Raw genomic sequence first — 15,897 nt, 5'->3', positions numbered from 1 at the left:
TTAACTTCAAAACTCATGGGATTAGTCGAGGTGCACACAAGCTGACCTGGACACCGACGTTAATAAAAAAACATTAACAAAAAAAATGTTAGGAAATGGTCCTTACAAACATGAATTAACAAGTGGGAAGATACTATAGACACAGATTTATAGACACTGTTCACTAGAAAATTGATGATGATTTTATCCTTCTCACTAAATACCCTGTTTGAGATTGTAGTAGCGGTTCTGATTCAAAGTACTTTTTGTTTAAAAATACATTAAAATAATTTTTTTAAAAAAATTATTTTTGATATCAGCATATCAAAACGATTTGAAAATATAAATTTTTTTAAAAAAATAGCAAAAAAAAATATTAAAATTTAAGGGAACACGGTTTGCACCACGTTCCCAAACAAGCCTTAAAAATCCTTGTATTGGCTATTGGAACCATTCAAATTTTTTCAAAAAGTTCAATGGTTACTACCAAAATAAACCAGGATAAGTAATCTTTCTTCATTTTAAATGTATAGTGAAACAATTAAAATATCATTGGAAAAAAAAATTAATTGACATTAAGGGTTAGTTTCGTATTTTTACATTGTTTTTTTTTTCAATTATCACTTCAGCTAAGAAAAAATTTGTTATTTGACCAGATATTAAAAAAACAAAAACAAAAGGCACAATAAAATAGTAAAATATCTATAAAAAAAGATTAAAATTGTTGTTAAGGGGATTTTTTTTTGTCTTTTCAGAATGGTTTTTTCATTATTATTGTATCAACTTAAAGGTAATTTGATATTTAACCAAATATAAAGAATAGAAAAGATTGGAGCATATGTTGCACACTTTTCGATGCGTGGGAGGTGCCTGAGCCATTCAGGCGACGCATGTAATGCCTCCCAGCATCAAACATTGTCCTTCTACTATGTCATTAGAAGCATTGTCGTATTCCCTTCTTGGTGGTGTAGCGTGTGTTGGCATTGGTGGTCCAGTTTGTTATAGGAGACCTTGATTTTTCTTTTCAATTTCATCTTTTCATAAAAAAAAAAAATTATTGTAATTTTGATCCTTATTTTTTGATTGTTTTTTTGGTCTTTTTGTTCAATTAATTCCTCTTTCCAACTTCACACTTCAATTAAAAATAAAATTTATTTTATATTTCAATTTCAATCCTAATTCTTTTAATTATTATTTTTTGTTTTGGATCCTGTCGTGCAGTTAATGTTCTTTTTCTAAGTTAATCCTTCAATATTTAATTGGTTAAAAATTGAATTTTGTGATTTTTTCATATAGAGTGCTTATGGTCTAATGCTTCTGGTCCCAGTTTGAAAAACCAACGCGCATTAACATCGTTTTTTGTTTTTTTTACTTATTTTCTTTTCAGTTTTGTGATTTTTTTACATTTTATTTTCTATTAAATTATCATGATCCCATGCCCTGAACTGCGGGTTTAGAGGATTAACCTGAATTGACTTACCCTTTATTCTCTGAGTCACAAGTTTGTCATACCACCTCAAAATGACTCTAGCTAGGTTTTTTTTTTTGTCTTTTTAGCCAATTTCATCATTATATGTTTAATAGGCTGAGAATTGAGTTATATTATTTGTATATTTTTATAAAAATATTTTTCTCCAGGATATTGTTATTGTTATTTATTTATTTATTCTGGTCAATTTGTTATTATTATCTATTTTTTATCATTTAATTAAAATAAAATCATATTTGATATAATCTTATTTTTTTTCCTTCTTAAAAAAGCATTTGTGCTATTTGAACATTATTTTTAACCCATTAAAAAAAAAACCATGCGGCGCAGCGTGTATACACGACTAGTGTGAAGGACTAGATCGAATATAGATTTTAAAAAATCACTTAAAATGTTTAATAAAACCATGATGTTTCATGCCAAACAATCCAAAATGATTTCGTTTTGACCACAATAAACAATATATAAGAATGTCTAATCCACTATGATACTCGGTCTAGAGCAACAGTACAGGACTTTCTTTTGTTATTGTTATGTTGATTGTTAGTAAAAAATGTAGGCCTGCCTTTGTAAATGGGCAGAATCTTGACTGTGAGGGCTACTAGCATCCATAGGCTTAAGTTGTGAAACCCAACACAGAATTTGGATATCTGTGTGAGCTGCAAAAGGATCCGTTGTTAGCGGGCTTTACACTAATTAACAGAGACCAAGCTGGGTCTGGGAATTAGGTTCAATTGCACTCTTGAATTTTCTTTGAGCAAGCCTTGCAGGCATGGATTCTTCCCAGTTTACCAGTCGCAGGGCAAATAACGAAGGAATGTACAGCAGGGTATTAGTGCTGGTTGCTGGAAGAGCCAAAGAAACCTTTAGCTTTGGTATTGTATGCTGCCTGAATCAAGGGATCTCTGTATATTTTCTCAGTACAAAGAAAGAAAGAAGGGGGGAACAGGAAAGGATCGCCTAGCTTGGTTGGACAACTCAAGTGTCTAATCACTCAAAAGTTTCTATTCCTGATACGATAGCCCGTTTAAAGGTTTATCTAAAAAGCTTACTTGCAAATTAAAGCTTCATTATTCAGATTAGGAGGGAAAATCCTTATCCCAGCGAGAGAACTGAATTATTTGCCCCTTAAAAAGTTATACCCCACTGAAAAGCTCGAGGACTTGAAACAAAGAACGTGATTTGAAAAATCTTCTCCTCATTTCTATTCCTTGGTGCCAGTTATTAGTGTAATAATAAAGGGAATAGTACCCACAATTTGACAACTCATTATCTGAAAAAGGGAATCCTATGAGCCTCATCTCCTCATTGGAACATTAAGGCAACAGGGTTAGAGCCCGGAGGTCAAGTCGGTTAATCAAGAAATCCTTGTTTGACATTCTACGTGCAAGGGAACTCTCTTGTTTTTCCCATTTTGTTGGAAAAACAGAATTTAAGTTATTGATCGAAGCAGGAAAGCTGAGCCATTAAATGTGATCAAAAGCTGGTCAAGACACTCTTGACAAATGAGGCGGCTAAGCTCAATAAAAGACATTCCATGAAGCAGATCACGTAGAAGAACGGGCAGAATTAAGCCTTAATTTCACCTTGGAATTCTATGTGGGTGGGTGGCCAGTCTTTGATATTGCAAAGAACTGCCCTCTCATCACTCATCATAGTTTGGTCGGTTCAAAAGTATAGAGCCCTGAAAAAAAGAAACAGAGAATAAGGAGTGCAATGGTTTCATGATTCATTGGGAATGCTGGATGGCCCACCCATAATTATAAAACAAGAAAAAAGGAGGAACAGTCTATGATGCTCCTCCTGTGCTCTTCCTTTCTTAATACCTTCCACTTTCGTTGTATTTGATTAAGGCTAACCCCAAAAGCTTAAACAAGAAGCGCTCTGTTGCAGACTCCTTAACAAACCGCCATTTCTTGGGTGTAAAGGCTTGTTTTATATATGTATATCCTTAATCTTATTACATGACATTCGCTCAGTAGTTTTTAACTGTGTTTTGTCGTTAGATTTCGCTGGTGCTTGCTTTCCAGATGGACCTGCGATAAATATTTTCATTTTTTGACCTTCTGGCCAGCAAAGAATAATAATTGTAATGATTGCTAGGTGCCTTTAACTTTGCCATGACATGGCTACTGTTTGTTCTTTTTACTGTGCTCATTCCCTCCATGGAAAGCCTAAAGTTACCCTTGAAAAGCCACTGTTTCTGTTTAGTGCACACAGGTGGGAGTTATTTAGCCTTCCAGACTGGGCCCCTGTTTCCCCTGTGGAGGCTGGAGCCCCCATGAAAATAAAAATATTACGAGGATGCCAAAGCATTCTTAACAAATCCCTTTGGCCAAACTAAAAAAAGAAGAAAAAAGGGCACCAAATGGTAGGCAATTGAGGTTGGTGGTTCTTCTTTCTATTATATATCTTGCTTGTATATTGCTCAAATTGGGTACACCTTTGTGCCTTTATTAGTTACACAGCATTCGGTATGCATATAATCATACATTTGGCCAAATCCGGTTTCTTAACTGTTATAAAAAAAATTATAGCAATTATTAATGAATTTTATAATAAAAAAGAAACTAGAAAAAAAATACAAGATTCAACGTGGTTCGATAATATATATATATTATTAATGTGGGTGTTCGGGTTAGCTTATGCATACCTCGACTAATCCCGTGAGTTCTGAAGTTAACGACCATGTAAACTTTCAATAATTTTAAAATTTATGAGACTCGAACTAGTGATATCTAGAGAATAAATTTAAAATTTGACTAATTAAACTAAATCCATCAGAATTCAATAATATATTTTAATTCATAGGAGCAAGGAATTGTAGGCCAAGAAAATGTATACACCTTGTAAAATGTAAATGACAACACGAAACCTACGAGAAAATAAAATGGAAATGAATAAAAAGATGGGCATTTTATTAAGTTGTGTGGATAAGATGATGCATGTGCTCCCATTATATGATGTGGCTCACCATCTTCACGGCATGAATCTGCACATTCCTGCACCAGAAAGTGATGTGCACCTTCATTGTAATTCATGAATATAATCATTTTAAGAAGCCAGGGGTCGAATTTGTGGGTTCACCAAACATGTGAAGCTGATAATTAAGGCAAATTAAGGAAAGATGATTACTTCTTTGATGCTTTAATTAGCAATTGATAATCTTATTGTAAGTCCTCAAGCTTAACTACAACATTTGCAATAACAGTCCAACAATTAACCATCTTTTGTGTACAATACAGGACTATGATTATGGAAATAAAATTAATTTCCATTTAATAAATTTTTTTATACATAAAAAAAAGGAGGTTTGGCGCTTGCACAATTATGCGTTGGCCAAAAGGGCATTTGGGATCCTAGATAGCATGGAGTATGGACCATCTGTATATCTTTCCGATGAGATCACGGTGGCTTCAAACTGATTTTTTACTATAATATGATGTGAACATGAGAGAAAATCTGTGAAAATCCGGCTTGATTTGGTTCCATATTTTGCCAATATAGACATTCTTTTGGGATTATGGTCTCAACAGAAATTTGCTAAAATTTAATTTTTTTAAAATAAAAAAATATTTTAAAAATCAACTACCAGTAAACTCTTAAATATCCGTAAAGCTACCTTTCAGTTCTGGCGGAGACATTTCTATACAAGGCATTTTATTAGCACATACATGGACATGGGAGCTGCTTCTTTCCCATACCAAGAATGTATGAAGTTTTCAAATCCATCCATCCATCCATCCATCCTTATTGGATATCTGCCAATTGCCTTTTTGTCATCCATTTTAAAACATTAATTTGCCTTTATCTTCAACTTTTTTTAAAATATTATTCCTAGGATGAAGAATCAAAATCTTCCTCATATTCAGAGAGTAAAGTTTAAGAAAATAGAAAAAAAAATTCTCCATTTTAGATACTTTTAAAAATACTCTGGCTAAAAGTATTTTTTTTTCATTGGCTAGAATTTGCAGCTTGTATCATGCACACAAACATTCCATTGAACTTGTGCCCCAGAGGATGATATTTTAAACGGGTTTTGCTAGATATTTTTTATGTTTCAAAAGTATTTTTAAAAAATTTAATTTTTTTTTTATTTTTTTGTTTCAAATTAATATTTTTTTTATGTTTTCAAATTATTTTAACATGTTGATGTCAAAAATAATATTTTAAAAATAAAAAAAATATTATTTTAATATATTTTTGAGTAAAAAATACTTTGAAAAGCAATCGCAACCACACTTCCAAACATGCTAGTCTAATAAGTTTTTTTTTAATAAATATTTTGTTAGAGTTTTTTTCAATTATTCTATCCATTTTTTAACTATAAATCCCTATTCAAGATAATATTTTATTTATTTAAAATGACAAAGTTTTCTCCTTTTCTTTTCCAAATTCAAATAACAGGAGGAGAAAGGCCTATCGTTCTATAATTTATTTATCATAATTGTTTGCCCCTTACGGTAAAAGTCACGGGCTTAGGTTGCAGCTGGCGGAACATATTTTTAAAAGCATCCAATAGAGATGTGCCACCTAACGGAAGCACTGTGTTTATATTGACGTGGCTGTTTCTAATTCGCCAGTTCAAGTGTTTTCTAATTACACGACCATAACTTTGTTAGAATAGAATACTTTATGATCAAATGCTGGTCGATCGCTCGTGAAGTGGGACCTAGTAAAGCCGCGCCCCGTGGGCCTCAACCAGAAATCCAAAGCTGGCTGGTTCGGTGCCGAGCCATCCATTTGAATTTTTTGAACGTTGAAGCCACCCGGTTTCTAGTAGGTCACCTGGCAAGGCAGGACGCACGATGCCATGCTGCGTTTTTTGAAATTTAATTTTATTTGATTTTATGATAATTAAAATAAATAAAAACTTTATCATCATCTATAAAAAAAGCTTCAATGAAGAGTCATGACTCGGTAATATTTGCAGCTTCGTCTTTGCATCGTTACAGTCTTGATGGAAGAATTCAAATAAAAGAGATAACAAAATTAAACATGATATGTAACACTTTTTATTTCTCTTTTATTCTTTTTTATTTTTGAGGAAAAAAAAAACAAAGCTATCAGCGTGCTTAATTTTAGCCGAAGTAATGAGTAATATCATTAGGTGATCTGAACTGATAAGAGCTACAGAATTCCGATCCAAATACAGTAAACGTGATGACATGTCAGGCGGCGTTTGGTTAATTCGATCATGATGAAATGAAACTCCACATAAACTGGTTGGCAACCGTTTTCAACCACCATTCCGCTATCTGAAAATTACCCGCCGCCTAACAATTGGGGGCCGTTTTCCATTTGGCTGTATTACACGCATGGAATATATATATATATATGGTTGCTTTTCAACTTTGTACTTGCTTAAAGATTGTGATTGTGGTGAATGATTTTTATTTTTATTTTTATTTTTATTTTTATTTTTTTAAAGCTGGTTTGTTTTAGTGTTTTATAAAAATATTTTTAATTTAAAAAAATATTTTTTAATGTTTTACAATAATTTTTATGTATTGATGTTAATTTTTTTTCCCATAGTGTTTTAATTTTTTTTAACATATTTGTAGATTAATTTTTTTTTATTAAAAAAATTCAAAAGTAGCCAAATGTTACTTTTGAATGTTTTTTTTTTTAAAAAAAATTGAGTGTCATTTTCATGTAACATTTGGCTGCATTAGACGCATGGAATATATATGGTTGCTTTTCAACCTTTTACTTTCTTAAAGATTATGCTGGAGCTCTTTTTTCTTTTTTTTTTCCCGGGAGAGCTTGTTTTGTTTTTTATATTTTTTTAAAATATTTTTAGCTTGAAAAAATATTAAATTAATATCTTTTAGTGTTTTACAATAATTTTTTTGATGTATTAATAAAAAAATCCAAAAAATGTATTTTAATATATTTTTAAATAAAAAATATTAAAAAATAAAAGCCACCGACTAACCTAGACGAGCAGATAAATTTCTTTTAATTAGTTATCTGTTTACTTTTACTTTGATTCCAAAGAAAAATCTGTGGTCGGAGGAGGAGCTCTCTATTTTTATTCAAGCTTCAGTCACAAAAAAATCATAAAAAGGCGCCAGATTCACAAATGTAGGAATAGTTAGGGTCCAAGTATACTGGACTAGCTAGCCTCTCTCTTTTTTCTCGGTGCTGAATTAGAAAATGGAAGCTGAGTTCAAGCTGAGAGTGACCTTGGATTTATTTGTCAAGACTCACCTCTTTTCCAATCTAAAGAGTTCCCGACTAGCCCCATTTCCCTAAATTCAGGAGCATGACTCGGTGGACGGAGCTTCTGCTAGTCGCATGGGAATATATTGCATTTGGGATTTCAGTAAGCTTAGGACAAACTTATGAGCGTGGCACAATTATGTGTGAGAGAGTCATTGAGATGGACCGACACACCGCCCACCTACTTTCATAGCAATGAGGTTTTGAATTTTTGAACGGTTTTTTCCTTTTTAAATTTTGAACTCCGATCCAGTGGAAGGAAGGGAGGAAGGATCTCTATTTTATTCTTTTCCATTATTCAGTCGATATTTCATTTATCTTAAAAATCTTGCAATTTAATTACACTTGTAATTGGAAAGATTCAATCGATAATATAATTGTAATTCTAAACTTTTATATTATATATAATAAAATATAAAACAACCTAGTAATTATTTGTTTAAATATAATAAAACAAATAAGAAGATAAGACTTTATCTTATGGAGAACGTTTGCACCGTATTTTTAAAAAATTTAATTTTTTTTATTAAAAATTAATTTTTTATGTATTTTAAATTGCTTTTTATACGCTGATCTCAAAAATAATTTTTTAAAAATAAAAAAACATCATTTTGATATATTTCAACATAGAAAACAATTTAAAAAACAACCGTAACTACACTTTTAAATAGACCTAATTACAAAAGGTTATAGTTAAATTTTCTTCAGGTGCTAAATAGTTGTAGTAGTAGTTATTTTTTAAGTAATTTTTACTTAAAAAAATATAAAAGTATTTTTTTAATTTTCTAAATTAAAATAATAATAATAATTTAATCTTAAATAAAGAAATTTAAATTTTTAATAAACTCGCAGCTACGTTGCCATGCAAGATCTAAAAATATGGAGTCACAAAATAACTCTCTAGCCTATTATTCAAAGGAGAGCTAGTTCTCACGCCACTCGAATTGACTGGGTCTATAACCCAAGCTAAAAAGAGCGTGAAAAACACACTCCAATCCTTTTATCAGAAAGTTAACAACCTTGATCATGCACGCGCTGCTAAAATCACCTGAAGCACGATGGCAGTGATCGTGTTTAGAAGCCAAGAGGTTCGGAGACAGGTACGGGAGAAGCAGCTTATGAGGAGTGAAGTGGGCAGGGGAGGGAGAGAGAGAGAGAGAGAGAGAGAGAGAGAGAGAGAGAGTCCACTACTGATACCATCCATCTATAAAGCAAAGTCATAAAAAGAGAGAGAGGAGGGTAGCTCTCTTTGTTTGTAGAAGAAGGAAGAAAAAAGAAAAATAAAAACTGAAAAGCAGAAAAAAAAAGCTAATGGAGAATGTGATATCTCTCTCTCTAGAGGTTTTAGCATCAAACTAACCTCTTAAAAAATATACATCGAACGTCCTCCTCATCCTCCCGTCCTTTTCTATATCTCTCTTCTCCGATCTATCTCTGTTTTTTTTAAAATTTGTTTCAGCTCCAACAGACTAAAATAGAGACCGGTTTAATAGTAAGAAGGAGGGAAATATATAGCAGCATACGTAACATTAATTTGCGACAGAATGGCTGGTGAAGGAGGAACATTGTCTTTTTCGGTGGCGTCCGTAGTGGAGGATGTACTGCAGCAACATGGTAATAGACTCGGAGATCTCGATTTGGAGTCCAGGAAAGCTGAAGAAGCCGGTAGTTTTTTTTCCTTTTTCTTTCCATTGCAATAGAACAATTCATTTTCTCGGAATTGTCTATGAGAAGTGTTAATTTTGTTGAGATTTCTTGCTGTTAGCATCAAGAAGGTATGAAGCTGCGGGGTGGTTGAGAAAGATGGTAGGAGTGGTTGCAGCTAAAGATTTGCCAGCAGAGCCATCTGAAGAAGAGTTTAGGCTTGGATTGAGAAGCGGAATCATTCTTTGCAATGCTCTCAATAAGATACAACCTGGGGGTGTGCCTAAGGTAATGCCAATTTTCCTTCTGTCTGTTTTTTTTTATTCTTACAAGTAATAATTGTTGGACATTAGTGATTAATTAATTTTAATTATTTTAGGTCGTGGAGAGTCCATGCGATGCTGCTCCTATACCCGATGGAGCAGCATTATCTGCATTTCAGTACTTTGAAAATGTAAGAAATTTCCTTGTAGCTGTACAGGAGATGGGGATTCCTAATTTTGAGGCATCTGATCTGGAACAAGTATGTATTGCTTTTACTATATGCAAGTGATGCTTTGCTTGGAATTAGATATGGAGAGCTTGATTTGTCTAACTCTGATTCATTTTATTGTATTTCCTAGGGAGGAAAATCGGCAAGGGTTGTGAATACTGTTTTGGCACTTAAATCATACAGTGAGTGGAAACAAACTGGTGGAAATGGGATTTGGAAATTTGGTGGAAATGTAAAACCGACAGTGTCAGCCAAGTCTTTTGTAAGAAAAAATTCGGAACCATTCATGAACTCATTATCCAGGAACTTGTCAATAAATGGAAAATCTTTCAACTCTCTGTCCAGTGATCTTGAGTACTCTAATAAAATGGTTGGTAAGCTTAACTGATTTTAAATTCAAGCACTTGCTTGCTCAATCAGCTTCAGATTTTTGTCTTATTTTTTTTTTTCATTTCCCCCCTCATTTCTAGTCTGGGTCTGGTTCCTTGAGCATGCTTGTTCGTGCTGTTTTGTTGGATAAGAAGCCAGAAGAAGTTCCAATGGTAAGAATCTATGCGCTCATTGCTACTGCATTATATTAACATTTTGAGGAACACACCCGCGTCTTGAGGCTGCCAATCTGCCTCGGTATAGAATACTTGCTGATGTGTTGATTGTTGATCGCATTTCCTCAATTTCAAAAACTTAAAACCCAAATTTGCTGACCTCAGATACTACCAACCCTTAGAATTTGCAAGTACCTCTAACGTTGATTTTACATGTTCTCTGCTTGCAATAGTTGGTGGAATCAGTGCTCAGTAAGGTTGTGGAGGAATTTGAGAATCGCATTGCAAGCCAATATGATATGGTATGCCAGCTGATCATTCAAAACTAATGAGTTTGCAGAAGATAATTATTTGTCTAACTATTTGTTTATGCAACTCTATTGTATGTTATAGGTAAAGGAAGCTCCTAAAGAAATAGCCATCTCTCAGGGAAACAAGTTTTTGCTGAAATCTACTTGTGATAATATACGGGTAATCTCTTAATTTTCATCTACTGAATAGCGAAAGGCCTCCTAAGTTCGAGAATGTTATCAAGACAATGAGAAAGTACTACCAGTGTGAAGCCTATGATGCTTTTAATTGTAGGATAAATTCTAAGGGGTTCATGTCTGTTGTTGAAATCATGTAGACTGAAGACAAAAATGTCAGATTGATAAAGAAAGAGGAATGCTTTCATAAAAACCAAATTGCAGAGGAGGAATTAAAAAATAAAACCCAGAAACAGCAAATAATCTTTGATAAACAACAAAGAGATATTCAGGTACGACTGGTCGTAATTCTTATCCACCATTTTCTTTTTCGGATTAATAAACTAGAGTGCTCCTCCTAATTATTCCTTGCTGCAGGAATTAAAAAACACGCTTAGTACAACAAAAGCTGGTATGCAGTTTATGCAAATGAAATTTCATGAGGAGTTTAACAGTCTTGGTAGGTACTCAGGAAGAAATTTGATTTTACTTTTGGTTATTTAGGAATGTTCCTTTTTGGTGGATGAGCATGACCGTTGTAGGGGGCAACGTTGATTAAGCATTCTTTCTATCTAAGTTTGGAGTACTTGTCTTTCAACGTAGGGATGCACATCCATGGTCTAGCTCATGCTGCTTCTGGCTACCATAAGGTTCTCGAGGAAAATCGAAAGCTATACAATCAAGTGCAGGACCTAAAGGGTCAGTTACACTTTCCCACAAGAGATTAGGAATCATGTTTTTCTTTACAATGTATCTAAGCCCTAATATTTGTTTTGACCAGGGAGTATTCGGGTTTATTGTCGAGTGAGACCATTTTTGTCTGGACAATCAAACGATTTGAGCACCGTGCATAACATAGAAGATGGGAATATTACTATTAGCACCGCGTCAAAACATGGGAAAGGATGCAAGTCCTTTAGCTTCAATAAAGTCTTTGAACCATGTGCTACCCAAGGTCGGTTAGCTCTTAATTTAGAATTTATTCTGATTAATGCAAATCAACACTCCTTTTTACACTTTTACTTACACTGCATTGCAGCGGAGGTCTTCTCTGATATGCAGCCATTAATCCGGTCTGTTCTTGATGGCTACAATGTTTGCATATTTGCATATGGTCAAACAGGATCAGGAAAAACATACACCATGGTAAAAAGAGAAACCGGGCATGTCTTGGATGTAGAAAATTTGTTTTCGTTGATGTTTATTTGTAAAATATGCAAAATTTCCTAACTTCATAATTCATGTTTGCAGACAGGGCCCAAAGATCTCAGTGAGAAAAACAAAGGTGTAAATTATAGGGCATTGGGTGATTTGTTTCTTCTAGCAGAGCAAAGGAAGGACATCTTCTGCTACAACGTTGCTGTACAAATGATAGAGATTTACAATGAGCAAGTCAGGGATCTCCTTGTTACTGATGGAAGTAACAAAAGATATCCTTTACGAAGTGTTGTTTCCTGGTTAAGCACTAGTTATGAACTGGATTGCATGAGCAGCTACCGCTATTACCAAAACTACCTAAATAAAAAATTAAAGACATGAGAAGTCATTCAGACATTGGTATTCTATACAGTTAAGAGTAGATTGTGTAATCCTTAATTTATTGACACATTAGAAATTCGTAACAGTTCTCAAACAGGTCTGAATGTACCGGATGCAAACATCATTCCTGTATCATCAACACATGATGTTATTGATCTAATGAACCTTGGACACAGGAATCGTGCAGTAGGTGCAACAGCCCTTAATGATCGTAGTAGTCGCTCGCATAGGTGACTACTTGTTCTTTTATATATTTCTGTTTGCAATGACTCTTAGCAGTGACTTCTGGTGTGGGTGACTTATATTTTTATATTTTTGTGAATTGTAGTTGCCTGACTGTCCATGTTCAAGGAAGAGACTTAGCATCCGGAACTATTCTCCGTGGCTGTATGCATCTGGTTGATTTGGCAGGGAGCGAAAGAGTAAACAAATCTGAAGTGACCGGAGACAGACTAAAAGAAGCACAACACATTAACAAATCCCTATCAGCTTTGGGTGATGTCATCGCTTCCCTTGCCCAGAAGAATCAACATGTACCTTATAGAAATAGCAAACTTACACAACTGCTCCAAGACTCACTTGGTACGGTCGAAGTAAACACATTTTTCAATCTAGTGTTTTTCTGTTTCTTTCTCTCCATGGAAATGATTATGGCTTTGGAATGAAATTCTTCTTTCAGGAGGGCAAGCCAAGACACTGATGTTTGTTCACATAAGCCCTGAGCCTGATGCTTTAGGAGAAACAATTAGTACATTGAAGTTTGCTGAGAGGGTAGCCACTGTGGAACTTGGTGCAGCTCAGGTGAACAAGGGCAGTACAGATGTTAAAGAACTCAAAGAACAAGTATTGCATTCTCTGTCCCCTTTCTGATTTTTCCTTAACATTTATCTTAACCATTCAGCACAATTTAATGATCTATATTAAAACTTTTCATCCCCACAGATTGCTAATCAAAAGGGAGCATTAGCAAAAAAAGAGAGAGAAACGGAACACAGAAGAAAAGGAAGTGAATCATCACCATCCAATTCTAACCATCGGCTCAGAAATGCAAATGATAGCAATCTCTTCCGGCAACCAATGGGTGATGTGGGCAACATAGAGGTGAGCCTCACTTTCCGATCATTGTTGGTTGACATAGTTCTTAAATAAAGCCGATCAAAATTGTAGTTGGTGGTAAGTGCTGAAACCATGGACAACAGCTACATGTTTCACTTTGTTTTATTTGGCATAAAATCTATGACAGTATCAAATATTTGAGTATCTAGAATTTATGCATTTATGAATAGGATTAGGCGTTAAAATGTGTAGAAGATTGTTGACCATTGATAGTCAGGTTTCCTTTACATTTCTAAAGGGTCGATTCCTTTCTTCTTCCTTATCTTTATACCCGTTCCTATAAATTGTGATGTGCTGCTGCTTCTTCAGGTTCACAAATCTACTCTGAGGCAGAAGAGACAAAGCTTTGATCTTGATGAGATATTAGCAAATTCACCTCCGTGGCCTCCAGTCATTAGCCCTAGTCTAAATTATGCTGAGGATGAGAAGGAAATGGCCTCGGGTGAGTGGATAGATAAAGTCATGGTAAACAAACAGGATGCAGTAAACATGGTTGAAAAATCTCTAGGATGTTGGGAAGCCGAAAATGGCAATTTGCCGGATGCCTTTTACCACAAGTATCTTTCAGACTCTTCAAAAATTTACCCAGAACAATCCTTTAATATGTTAGTGGGTAACAGCCAGCTCAATCTTGCTAATAATGACGACATGGATGATATTGATGCTGCCACCAGTGATTCATCAGAACCTGATTTTCTATGGCAATTCAATCAGTCCAAGTTTACCAGTATGACAAATGGGATTGAGTCAAAAACTAGCAAAGCAATTTCAAAAGCAGCAAAGAATCCAGAGTTAAGGTACTGTAGATGTGATCTATAATTGCGTCTCAAATTCATTCATTTAATTCATTTAGCAGGTTTCTCTTACAAGTTTCAGCTTTTGCAGCAAGAACTTGAATCCCTCGCTAGGCCCTTCACCATCACGAAAGTTAGCAAATGGAGGTGGAGTTCCCTTGCAACGGAACAGAAGGCATGCTGCTCCAGTTGACGGGAAACGCAAGATTGCAAATAGGAAGTAGGAAAGTTACCCCTGCTGGGGGGATTGCAGATTATTTATATACTTTGATTTTTTTTTTCCCTTCTGAGCGAAGAAGGAAAGTTTTACACTGTTCCCTTTTTTTAGCCATTGTATTGTTTATAATATAGTTAATGCAGCAATAATTCCAGTTGCTTGTTGTCATCCTTCGGCGAGCTCACCAGATGTGTCCTGACTTGCTTGGATTTGACGAGAGAGAATATTTTTTTTTCAGATTCCATATTACCACTTGTCTTTATGTGAAACATTGTAAACTCGAAATTGATTTCAATGACTAAAATTTTAATTCTAAGATCAAGGGTTTTAGTTCAACTGGATTTTAGTTGTGATTTTGATTGCATGTATGGAGTCAAACTAGACCTTTGAAGTTGACTCCATAGCTTAAGACACTTGACAAATTGCTCTCCCCTAATCCTCTTGTATTGTACGAGCACACTACCGGTAAAACAAATGGATGAAGGATGGTTCATAAAAGAAAACAAGATGGTGAAAAGACAGAACTGGAATGGTTGTGTTAAACCATCTGCTTTAAACCTTCTAAGAGCAACATCAAATTAAAGAAAAAAAAACACAGGGGAGATGAAGATGGTGCCATCAGAGAACAATAATCAATTGTATTTTTCATTGCTTACTAGAAATAATGATTAAGAGAACTACAATCTGAACAGGTATTGACAACATGTAAAGCCTATAATTTCTGCAACTCCGGGGAAAAATGAAAGATTTTCTCACCATTAACTTCTGGCTACTCCTATTTGACAAGAAAAATTGGATTTATGTCACTCCTGTGAGCCAGCAGGGATGGTGTTGATTAGTGGGCGCTGCCACGAAGAAACCTGTGATATTGGTTCCAATACAAGAATATCTCTGGTGATAACAGTAGAACCTGCAGCACTGAAACTCTCTTCTGCATCATCCGCAAGAAGAGAAAGAACCCTTCTGAACAGGAGGAAGCCCTGAATTCATTGTCTGTTCCGAATGATGTGACTGTTGAGTCCATTCCTGCATCCGAGAAGTCCACCAATGTGCAGCTGCTTAATCCTACCACAAGAGGATGATACAGTAACATCTCAGCAGTCATCCGAACACAGGTTTCCTCACTAGACATCCCTTCAAGAAATCTTTCCCATCCTTCGAGGGATTTTAGGCAATTCGTCGCCAGTCTTTCTCAGGAGTTCTTCAATAGTGGTTTCAGGCTTCAAATCCCAAACTGGCTTCCCTGTAAGCATCTCGAAAACTATGCATCCAAGAGCCCAGGTGTCAGAGGGAGCCTCCTGGACATGATCAACCACTGACTCCGGGGTCATATACAAATCTGTCCCTCTGAAATAAGGATCGGACTTCCTTTTCTCGTTCTTCTCTGCT

At 34.8% G+C, this 15,897-nt stretch overlaps 1 protein-coding gene across 1 annotated transcript; it reads left to right on the top strand.

The window, feature by feature from the left end:
- The first annotated feature begins 8,915 nt into the window (after positions 1-8,915).
- Positions 8,916-14,824, top strand: LOC133682408 (kinesin-like protein KIN-14I). Its single transcript, XM_062105747.1, has 19 exons — positions 8,916-9,358; positions 9,459-9,625; positions 9,717-9,860; positions 9,961-10,200; positions 10,301-10,372; positions 10,609-10,677; positions 10,769-10,846; positions 11,004-11,135; positions 11,221-11,302; positions 11,446-11,541; positions 11,624-11,797; positions 11,882-11,988; positions 12,094-12,274; positions 12,452-12,611; positions 12,710-12,963; positions 13,061-13,224; positions 13,324-13,482; positions 13,807-14,294; positions 14,383-14,824. The coding sequence occupies exons 1-19, from the start codon at positions 9,238-9,240 to the stop codon at positions 14,513-14,515; spliced, it is 3,021 nt and encodes a 1,006-aa protein (XP_061961731.1). The 5' UTR covers positions 8,916-9,237; the 3' UTR covers positions 14,516-14,824.
- Positions 14,825-15,897: the final 1,073 nt, after the last annotated feature.

Source organism: Populus nigra, chromosome 2 (assembly GCF_951802175.1).
Source record: "Populus nigra chromosome 2, ddPopNigr1.1, whole genome shotgun sequence".
NCBI classification, from domain to species: domain Eukaryota; kingdom Viridiplantae; phylum Streptophyta; class Magnoliopsida; order Malpighiales; family Salicaceae; genus Populus; species Populus nigra.
Note: the sequence above shows the minus strand (reverse complement) of the source record. Positions and strands in the feature narration are given on the sequence as shown.

Bases quoted from the DNA above. Each gene is read 5' to 3' on its own strand.
- LOC133682408 (XM_062105747.1), top strand. From the start codon at position 9,238: ATGGCTGGTGAAGGAGGAACATTGTCTTTTTCGGTGGCGTCCGTAGTG. The intron at 9,861-9,960 runs GTATGTATTGCT...TGTATTTCCTAG, and splicing joins AGGCATCTGATCTGGAACAA to GGAGGAAAATCGGCAAGGGT. The intron at 13,225-13,323 runs GTATTGCATTCT...TCATCCCCACAG, and splicing joins TTAAAGAACTCAAAGAACAA to ATTGCTAATCAAAAGGGAGC.